General features: G+C 41.1%; 1 protein-coding gene across 2 annotated transcripts in view; it reads right to left on the bottom strand.

Annotated features, from left to right (window-relative positions):
* The window catches only part of LOC136856302 (synaptogenesis protein syg-2-like), a 320,580-nt gene that overhangs the window by 3,213 nt on the left and 306,324 nt on the right, over window positions 1–11,043 (bottom strand). For both annotated transcript variants that reach the window (XM_067134052.1, XM_067134053.1), the window contains 7 exons: window positions 8,935–9,104; window positions 7,802–7,952; window positions 5,167–5,294; window positions 4,057–4,216; window positions 3,746–3,862; window positions 3,249–3,450; window positions 2,829–3,140 (listed from right to left, as the gene is read on the bottom strand). In XM_067134052.1, the coding sequence (XP_066990153.1) occupies window positions 3,774–3,862; window positions 4,057–4,216; window positions 5,167–5,294; window positions 7,802–7,952; window positions 8,935–9,104 (698 nt within the window). In that variant the 3' untranslated portion in view covers window positions 2,829–3,140; window positions 3,249–3,450; window positions 3,746–3,773. The remainder of the gene's footprint in view (window positions 1–2,828; window positions 3,141–3,248; window positions 3,451–3,745; window positions 3,863–4,056; window positions 4,217–5,166; window positions 5,295–7,801; window positions 7,953–8,934; window positions 9,105–11,043) is intronic.

Raw genomic sequence — 11,043 nt, 5'->3', positions numbered from 1 at the left:
ACTGCTAATGATTTTGGAATTTGGGCTTGTTAATCAATACTGCACTAGAATATTAAAACCTCTTCCAAGATCTGTATAGATTTACTCAGGCTGACAACCATAAAGTTATTGTACCAGTGAGGTAAAATTACTTTTTATTTTCTATATAGAAAGGTAATCTATGTCACACAGGCTATCGCATAACTGTCGGCTGTAATGCATTGCAAATTAACCCCCCCAAAATTTCACATGCTCCTCTTGGTTCTGATATAGTCGTTGAGGAAGCCATCCAAGACTTGAGTGCAAGAGGTTTTACGTAAAAAAATGCAGTGGTACATTTTGCAATAAAAGTCACTGTAATCAGTGAACTATGTGATGGCTTATCCTGACCTCATCTGACCCAGAACAGAAGGAAAAAAAAACCTAAGCATAAACAGTTTTGATAAAAAGTCAAATCAATCTATTGCAATCTATTTTGAAAAAAGGGTCTGATCTAGGGAAAATTATTCCACAACCTTTCCAAAAAGGTGTCCTGTCTTGAGGTGCCAAATGAGTGTGGAGGGAAGGACCTCCAAAGATTAAAAGATGGAGATATGAGGTATAGGTCCTCCAACATTAACTCCAAAGTATAATGTGGCAGTTTGGAAATGAAATCACAACAAAATCCTCAGCTCAGAAAAGGTCAAAATGCAATCTTTCCCACAACAACCTGTCTGCAAGGGTCGTACCCCTAATCCATTCAAAGGGTGCCTGGTCCTCAACCTGCCCTGAGGAACCAAGGCTCCTTGCTCACTCTGTTGGCCTTATGGGTATCATTGTGACCCACTGCTAATCACATATGCCTTTCCAGTGATCGATTTACTGAACGACAGCCGTTCCGATGAAACCTAACCTGAACCGGGCTACCGATTACAAAGTGTAACTGAAATGCCATTTGCAAAATACAGGATGAAATAACCTAAGGCCATATTTGGGGAGAATGGGGCAACAGGGCATGGCCTAATGCCTGTGCCCTCAATGGGCAGGCCCCCATTATATCTCAGTTTAATCAAGCATTGACCAAAAATCTCAGTCTAATCGTGTATTGATTATAAGAACACCAACTCAAAAAATGTGATTGAAAAAACTGACCAAATCAACTACTGTGCCCTATCCTCAGGCTACCAGGCCTACTCTAGCCTGACACACAACAGGCCTATGTCAATTCCTTTGCAATAGACTGGAACTAAATCCTACATAGGCCTCTTTAGGGCCTGTTTTAGGCCTATATAGCAAAATCGACCTTAAATGAATGTAGAAAATGAATGAGATTTCTGTATACTGGCCTACCTCGATTCCTAATCAGTAGCTATATAGGCCTACATCCTTCTCAAAAAAACAATTTTTAAAATCCTATTCTAAAAAGAATGGTTTTGAAAACTTACCAGGATTCAAAAAGGATTGATTATCCAAGTTTTTCTTGAAAAAACACCTTTAAAAACTCTAAATATTGATAAGAAATCTAATAAATACTGCGAATCTCACTGATGCTTTTCAAGGATCTTCAAAGATTGTCTGGGCTTTAAGGTCCTTGTGAGGGGGCAGGAGGGGGGGTGGAGAAGGGGGAGGGAGAGAGGGGTTGAGGTGCTGGGGAGGAGGTAGGAGGGAGTTCAGGTGTGTTAAGGTAATTAATGAGGTGGTTCAACCTGTTAATTAGCTTAGGGTTCGTTTGCATAAATTCCAATTTTTTTTTTTTGTGTTTTGTTTGGGGATAATTATCTTGGAGAATGAATAACTTGATAAATAAATGAATAACTTGATAAATAAATGAATAACTTGATAAATAAGTGAATAAATATATAAATAGTTAGTCAGATAAATATACAGGCAAATAACTACATAAATATTGATAAAAATGGACCCCATTAAATATGCAAAAGAAAATAAAAAAAAAATTTGGCCAAAAAACGCAGCCAAAATCAGGTCTATAATTCTCCTGCCTTGGACACCAACAAAACAACAAACAAACAAACAAACAACGGGAAAATAAACGAAGAACAACAATTGTGATAAAATAGGACCAGCAGCGATTCCAAACATTCAATATTTTTGATATTTTTTAAATCAATATTTTTATTATTTTTAAAATATTCACTATTTTTCATATTTTTTAAATATTCAATATTTTTAATACTTTTTAAATATTCAGTATTTTTTATATATTTTTAAATATTCAATATTTTTCATATTTTTTCAATATTCAATATTGAAAAATATTCAATATTTTTTCATAATTTTAAATAAATTCAATAAGTGATTGAAAAAAATATTGATGAATCGATGAACAAACCGATGAATCAACTTATAAACTGATGAATCGATGAATAAATAAATGAACAAATGAATCAATGAATGAAATAATGAATTGATGAATCAATGAAGAAACTAATGAATCAGTGAATCAATGAAGAAACTAATGAATCAGTGAATCAATGAAGAAACTAATGAATTGATGAGTCAATATATAAACCAAAGAATCGATGAATAGATGAATGAACTAATGAATCAATGAATGAACTAATGAATTGATGAATCAGTGAAGAAACTAATGAGTCAATGAAGAAACTAATGAGCTGATGAATCAATGAAAAAACTAATGAATTGATGAGTCAATATATAAACTAATGAATCGATGAATAAATGAATGAACTAATGAATCGATGAATAAATGAATGAATCAGTGAATGAACTCGATGAAGATGAATCAATGAAGAAACTAATGAATCAATGAATGAACTAATGGATGAATCGATGAAGAAACTAATGAATCGATGAACAAGCTGATGACGACTCGACGAGCACCCCCTGACCTCTAGAGGGGTGCCGCGTACACGGCTGGTACATGGCGCCGTGGGGCAGCTCGAGGAGGGAGTCATGGGATGCGTGGTGCCCGAACTGCTGGGAGGTCTTCCCGGGGGACATGGAGCCGCCCCCCTGGGCCCTGCGGGCACGGCAGAAGACCACGCCCGCCACGACGCCTGCGAGCCCTATGGCCACGGCGGCCGCCCCCCCAACGATGGCGTTGACCGGGAGCCCCCCGGAGGGCTGGTCGTTGGGGGCGCCGCCCCCGGAGCCTCCCGAAGAAGGCTGCTGGAGGACCTCCGCGCCCTGGTCGCTGTTAACTGTCGACGATGACAACAATTAATAACAATAACAATCAAGTTTCTCGTCAAGTTAAAACCAACATTCTCTCAACTCTCAGGCCTTATGCCAGCAAGGGGCCAACTCACAGTTGATGGAGACCCTCTCGGGCGCCACCTCCTCCGCCTTGGGCGTGGGCGTCCTCAGCAGGAGGGTGGTCTCTTTGCCGCGGCCCTTCTGGTGGCTGGCGTACATCGCGAGGACGTAGTCGCGGCCCGGGGACAGGGTGCTCAGGTTGAACCTTGGCTTGGTGCTGTTCTTCGTCAGGACGACCGCGTCGCCCTCGCGTACCTGCCGGAGAGAGAGCGAGAGAGAGGTAGAGGTACAGTTCAAATGGTACTTTGATGCGGTACCTTTCGAACAGTACCTCGGTGTGGTACAGTTCAAGTGGTACCTTGATCAGTACCTCGATGTAGTATGGATGAAAGGCACCTCAGTGTGGTACGATCTGAATAGTACCTTTGTGTGGTACAGTTCAAACAGTACCTCAAGATGGTACAATTCAGACAATATATCTCAGTGTGGTACAATTCAAACAGTACCTCAATATGGTACAATGCAAACGGTACAAATGCACCAACCGTACCTCGATGTGGTACGTAGGAGTCAGCTTCTCAGACATGGACCCAGCGGAACAGGTCACGGCCGGCCGAATCTGTGGTGACCTCGTGGTAGTCGCAGCCCACCAGTTGACTCGGAGGCTCTGCGGGAAGAGAGAAAAAGAGATGAACTTTGAGAGAGAGAGAGAGAGAGAGAGAGAGAGAGAGAGAGAGAGAGAGAGAGAGAGAGAGAGAGAGTATTTGAACCACCATTATACCAAACTTTATCTTGCTAGAGGGTCTGAATACAATTCTCGGAACCTCCTCCACCATTTCTCCAACACCAGCAGAGACTCACCGACAAGGGTGATGGAGAAGATGCAGGGGTGGGAGGAGCTCCCTACGTCGTTGGTGGCGTAGCACTTGGCCCACTGGTTGATGCCGATTCTGGATGAGTTGGAAGCGGTCACCCATCCTTCGGATGAGAGGCCTTTGTCCTGGTGGTGGATGGGGGATTCCTGTTGGGAGAATGGGAGAGAGAGATTATTGGCCGGTCAGATGCAGAGAGAGAGAGAGAGAGAGAGAGAGAGAGAGAGAGAGAGAGAGAGAGAGAGAGAGAGAGAGAGAGAAGAAACCGACCCAATTAGATTCAATAGGGAAACTTTAAAATATCTTTCCTCTTTGGCGAATTTTGCTTATCAAAAGATCCCACAAAATTCTCTCTTTGAATATTTCATTCATTTTATAATTTTTTTTTTGTTTTTGACTTTTTTTAAGAAATTTTTTTTGCTTTAAAAACTCGAAAGCAACTTTTTTTTTTTATCAAAAGAAAAAAGTTTAATAAGCCTCTTTTTATGTTAAACTTTTTTTCCAATATATTGGGAAAAGTCTTGAAGTTACGGATGTCATTACTGGAGAAAGTCACAGTCTAATTTTGGCCAATTTCCTGAATATTCTGGTGGAATGACGTTATCTGACCTTGAAATTTGACCCGTGACCTTGAATTTTAATTTTTTACCCTTAACTTTAATTTTGACCTTAACTAATCAAGAAATTGTTTTTAAGGCTAATTTTAGCAAATTACCTGAAAATTCAGGTTAAATGTCCTAGGATGACCTCAGAACCTACTTAAAACTGACCTTGTAACCTTGATTTTTAAGTATCTGTGACCTCCACCTTAATCTTGGAACCTGTGACCTAATTTGGCTGATTACCTAAGAAATTTAGGTGGGAATGACCTAAGGTGACCTGAAAATCAACTTGAAATTTGATCTTCTGACCTTAAATTTAAATATTTGTGACCCTACATCTTAATCTTTGACCTCGTGGCCTAATTCTGGCTGATAACCTAAGAAATTCAGGTTGAATGACCCAAGGTGACCTGAAAACCCACTTGAAATTTGACCTTGTGACCTTGAATTTAAAAATTTGTGACCCTACACCTTAACCTTTGACCTCATGACCTTACCTTATGCGAGGTCGTCCAGTCGAAGGTCACGTGGGGGGGAGAGGCCTTGACGTAGCAGTTCATCTTGACCTTCTCTCCCACGGCTGCCAAAATCTCCCTTTCACCCTTCCAGGCACAGACAGGGGCATCTGAAATTGGGAGGTCTGTTAGTTCTCTCTCTCTCTCTCTCTCTCTCTCTCTCTCTCTCTCTTCTCTCTCTCTCTCTCTCTCTCTCTTTTCTCTCTCTCTCTCTCTTTTCTCTTAGTCTTTCTCTCTCAATTTTTCCGTCTGTCACTTCCTTAAGCTCTCTCTCTCTCTCTCTCTCTCTCTCTCTCTCTCTCTCTCACTCTTTTTTACTCTCTCTCTCTTCTCTCTCTCTCTCTCTTTTACTCTTAATCTTTCTCTCTCTCTCTCTCAATCTCTATTTCTTAATCTTTCTCCTAATCTCTCTACCTCTCTCTTAATCTCTCTCTCTCTCATTTCCTGCCTCTTTCTCTCTCTCCCGACCAATCCCCCCACCATCCACAAACCAAACCACAAACAAACCGAAAACCGAAAACAAACCACAAACAAACCACAAACAAACCGAAAACTGCATCATTCACTCGGGCCCCCTATTCGCCATGTCTCTTATACCGAGAGCCCCAATATATCCACTTTAAAAAGATACATAAGCGGCCGCTTCGCGCGCATAGCCGGACGCATACGGGCGCGCGAGCTCGCTCCCTCGTCGATGTATGATCGGAGGAGGTTATGTATGCGTCGCCTGCGCGCCCTCGGGCGCGTGTGTGTGAATATACATGCGTAAAAGTGGGGGTTTACGAAGGTATACATGTCAGACGTTCCCAAGGCGGCTCGCTCGCCGGGTGGGTTCGCTGGGCGGAGGGGCGCTCGCATGCGCTAACGAGCTGCGACTGCGTTCGGGTGTGTGAACGATGTTTGGAAAAACGTGAAAATATATAATAAAATTAAATAATAACCATTTAAATACTATATAAAATACAAAAGACTAATAAAATCAAGCTATTGATAGTTATGATATATGAATAATACGCCTTGATTAAATAAAATATATAAAAATATAAATAAATCCACCGGATAAGAATCGGACGCAGAGTCCCACCGAATTATGAACCCAGCTCACGTAAGCGAGCAGCTATTGCTTTCAGTATATCCAAGCAAAAGCCTTATGCCAACACATACAAACGCTCCCAGCCTCGCCTGCTGCATTGTATCGCGTCGCGCCGTATTGTATCGCTGTATCTTACAAATACAGCAGCTGTATTTGAAATAAAACAAGGCGTTGCAATGAATGGCGTCTATAGTTGCAATACACCAATCATCCGTTGGAACGTTGCACCGCGATCAAAGCCGTCTCTATCTGTGTTGACATTTGTTTTTGTTTATTTTATTCATTCATTCATCTGTTTGTTCATTCATTTGGGGCGTTTGTTGTGTTGCCTGGTTATTCATCTGCGGAGTGAGTAGGTTTTCACAGCTGGTTTTTGTTCGTTAGGAGTGAAATTGAACGGTTTGTATTGTGACAGTTGGGTGTATTCTTTGAAAACATTGGTTTGTGGCCTAATATTTCTCAGAGAGAGAGAGAGAGAGAGAGAGAGAGAGAGAGAGAGAGAGAGAGAGAGAGAGAGAGAGAGAGAGAGAGAGAATAAAAACCTAATTCAAACTCTCTTTTAACTAGAAAAAACCTCTTTCCTTCCACACTTTCAATCTGGTTACAAAAACTTTTAAAAAACCTGGAAATAAAATGGAAAAAATTCATAAACCTCACTTTTAACCCTAAGGAACCTCACTTTTAACCCACGAATAACCTCACTGTTAACCCCCCAAATAACCTTACTTGTAACAACCAAATGACCTCACTTGTAACCTCAATTTTAACCACAAAAACCTCACTTTTAACTTCCAAATAACCTTACTTATAACCTCTAAAAGACTTAATTTTAACCCCACAAAAACATCATTTTTGTTTCCAAAAAACATCACTTTTAACCTCTAAAAAACTTCACTTATAAGCTCTAAAAATACCATTTTCAACCCCAAAAAACCTCACTTTTAACCCCTCAAAAAACCTAACTTTTACCCTCTCAAAAAACCTCGCTTCTAACCTCTAAAAATACCATTTTCAACTCCAAAAAACCTCACTTTTAATCAACAAAAACCTTACTTTTGATTCCCAAATAACCTCACTTTGAACCTTCAAAAAATTAACTTTCAAACCCCAAATAACCATACTTGTAACCCCCCCAAAAAGTCACTTTCAACCCCAAATTAATCTTACTTTGAACCCCCAAATTACATCACTTTCAACCCCCAAATAACCTCACTTTGAACCCCAAATAACCCCACTTTAAACCCCAAATAACCCCACTTTAAACCCCAAATAACCTCACTTTGAACCCCCAAATTACATCACTTTCAACCCCATATAACCTCACTTTGAACCCCCAAATAACCTCACGTTTAACCCCAAAATAACCTCATTTTGAACCTCACATATAACCTCACTTTGAACCCCCAAATAACCTCACTTTGAACCACAATATAACCTCACTTTCAGCCCACAAATAACCTCACTTTTAACCCCCAAATAACCTCACTTTGAACACCCAAATAAGCTCACTTCTCCCATACTCACAGTCTATGTGGAGGGCGACAGCATTACTCTCCCCATCTCCCTCAGTGTTGGAGGCTAGGCAGGTGTAGAGACCGGAATCCTGGTGTTGGAGTTCGAGCAAGGTCAAACTCCACCCCTTCGTAATGACATTCTGCCGGTGCAGAGGTCGACCCTGTTTGGGAGAGAGGGCGGGTCAAGCTGGGTCAATCTTGAGAGAGAACGAGGTTAAATTTTTGGGTCAGGTCAGTTTGGGTAATCTTGAGAGAGAGAAAGGTTAAATTTTTGGGTCAGGTCAGGTTGGGTCAAATTTGAGAGAGAAAGAAGTTAAATTTTTGGGTCACGTTTTCTTGAATGAGGTTAGATTTGGTGTTTTGAATAGAAGGTCAAAGTTCAATGAATTTCTTTGGACAAGACGAGGTCAAGTGGGTATTTTTGAGTACAGAAAGGTCAAATTTTTGTGTAAGGTCAGGTTGGGTCAATCTTGAGAGAGAATGAGGGTTAGATTTGGTGTTTTGAATAGAAGGTCAAAGTTCAATGAATTTCTTTGGACAAGACGGGGTCAAGTGGGTATTTTTGGTTACAGAAAGGTCAAATTTTTGTGTAAGGTCAGGTTGGGTCAATCTTGAGAGAGAGTGAGGGTTAGATTTGGTGTTTTGAAACAGAAGAAGGTCAAAGCTCAATGAATTTCTTTGGACAGAAGGAGCTCAAGTGGGTATCTCTGGATACAGAAAGGTCAACCTGACCCTTTTACATAAACAGGGTCAGGTTGGGTCAATCTTAAATCTTGAAAGAGATTTAGATTCGGTGTTTTAAAGAGATCAAAGTCAAATGAATTCCTTTGGATAAGAAGAGGTCAAATGGCTATTTCTGTGTACAGAAAGGTCAAACAGACCCTATTACATAAACAGGTCAAACAGACGAAAGGTCGAAGGGGGCATCGAATGCCCATTTTGAAAGCTGTTGACAATTTTATTCAGGCGGCGAAAACAAATATTGAATGAGGTGTCAATCACTGTCAGGTGATGGAGGCGTATATAAAAGAGTGAGTTATCAGCTACCATAAAGGCATGTTGCGATGAATTTTACAGAGAGAGAGAGAGAGAGAGAGAGAGAGAGAGAGAGAGAGAGAGAGAGAGAGAGAGAGAAACACTCACATTGAACATAAACGTGAGATTGTAGATTGGCGGGTTGGCCCGTGTCACACAGGTCAGAGTCGCTGACCTGCCCTCCCGGAGCCCTGATGCAGAGGTGGCTGGCTGCCCAAATTCCGAGGGGGAGCCTTGGGCACCCCCTGCGTCGATGCTTATGGTGGCCTTGGGCAAATCTGTTGGGGTAGAAGGGAAGAAGTAGATAAGGTAGATTAACTGGTAGATGAATCCCGTAGATTGTTAATGTCAATTATGTATTTATATTTCACCACATCAATTAGTACTTAGATAAAAAATAAACATTAATTATTAATTAGATTAACAAAAAGTAATTATACAAATAGATAAATCAATAATATTTATCAACAACCCACCAAAGCGAACCAACCACCAGGTACATAATGAACAGCTTAGATCAGCAGGGTGCTCGTTGATTGGAACAATGTTTGCAAGGGAAAAGTGAAAAGATGATTTATTTGAAGACAGATCGAACAAGTAAAAACTGCTTCGGCACAATCCAGTTTTCTGTACAGCGTATAACAATCAAGGCCACCGAAAATAGATCTATCTTTCGGTGGTCTCGGTATAATGCTGTATGAGCCGCGGCCCATGAAACTTTAATCACGGCCTGGTGGTGGCCTATCCCATAGCATTGCCAGAAGCACGATCATGGCTAACTTTAACCTTAAATACAAAAAAATTATTGAGGCTAGAGGGCTGCAATTTGGTATGTTTGATGATTGGAGGGTGGATGATCAACATACCAATTTGCAGCCCTCTAGCCTCAGTAGTTTTTAAGATCTGAGGGTGGACAGAATAAAATGTAGACAGAATAAAGTGCTGACAGAAAAAAGTGTGGACAGAAAAAGTGTGGGCAGGAAAAAGTGCTGACAGAAAAAAGTGTGGACAGAATAAAGTGCTGACAGAAAAAGTGTGGGCAGGAAAAAGTGTGGACAGAAAAAAAGTGTGGACAGAGAAAAGTGCAGACAGAAAAAAGTGCGGACAGAATAAAGTGCGGACGGACAGACAAAGCCGGCACAACATTTTTCTTTTCCAGAAAACTAAAAACGAAGAGAGAAAATTGACCCAAAATCGAGATTTATCTTCCTTCCCTCACAAACCATTCAGAGAAAGCCTTTTGTTTTGAGACAATAAAAAAAAAAAACAACTGGAAAACAACAACAAAACAATTCAAGACAAAGAGGTGCGAAAAACAAACAAAACAAACGTGCACAGAAACAAGAAACAAAAACAAACTCTTTTGTCTTGAAACAAAAAAAGAGAATTGTTTATGGTCGGGTGGACTTGCAAAGGTATATTATCCCTGACCCTCTTTGAAGAATCTTTTATTTTGTGTCTTATTTCTGAGAGAGAGAGAGAGAGAGAGAGAGAGAGAGAGAGAGAGAGAGAGAGAGAGAGAGTTCATCATTCGCGAAATATTTGCAAAATTTCCCCCCCCCCCTTCCAGCGGACTCCTGGAAACCATTAAGGAGACCAAATGGAAACTGCCTTCCTGAGACAGCTAGAGGAACGTTCCACATGAGAGTGACATTCACTAATAGGGAGACAGAAGAAGGGGGTGGGGGTGGTTTTAGGGGGCGTTCCTGGAAGGATAATGGGCGTTTGTAGGCGTGAGGAATCCTGCAGGTCTTGCAAAGGGGTCTGGAAAAGGACTGGCGAGTCTTTCGTTCCAGACTCCAGTGCTGGAGGAAGAAGTCCTGGAAGAAGTCTTCAATGGGTTTTGGGGAGTCCTGGAAGAATCCCTTCGAAAGTCCATTATTCATAAAGTGAGTTTGGGGGAACTGGAACGATATAAACTCCTGGAAAAGAGGTATAAGGTGGTGTTCTATCTACGATTAATTCCAGAAATGGGAACTGGAATACCTGGAATCCCAGAGGCACTTCATGAGGAATATAATCCACACCCCCAAATCGCCTCTGGTCATGCCACGCTGGAAAGTCTTTGAGGAATCTGGAAACTATGGCATTATGGGTAACAAGTTTCCAGAGATGAGGAAATGCTCGTATCTCATTGATTCCAGAAGCTGAGACACCTGGAACACTCGACGACACTCAAATGACCAATCAATAATCGTCCAGGTCCAATTCCAGGAG

The sequence above is a fragment of the Macrobrachium rosenbergii genome, chromosome 35, assembly GCF_040412425.1.
Source record: "Macrobrachium rosenbergii isolate ZJJX-2024 chromosome 35, ASM4041242v1, whole genome shotgun sequence".
Taxonomy (NCBI): Eukaryota; Metazoa; Arthropoda; class Malacostraca; order Decapoda; family Palaemonidae; genus Macrobrachium; species Macrobrachium rosenbergii.
Note: the sequence above shows the minus strand (reverse complement) of the source record. Positions and strands in the feature narration are given on the sequence as shown.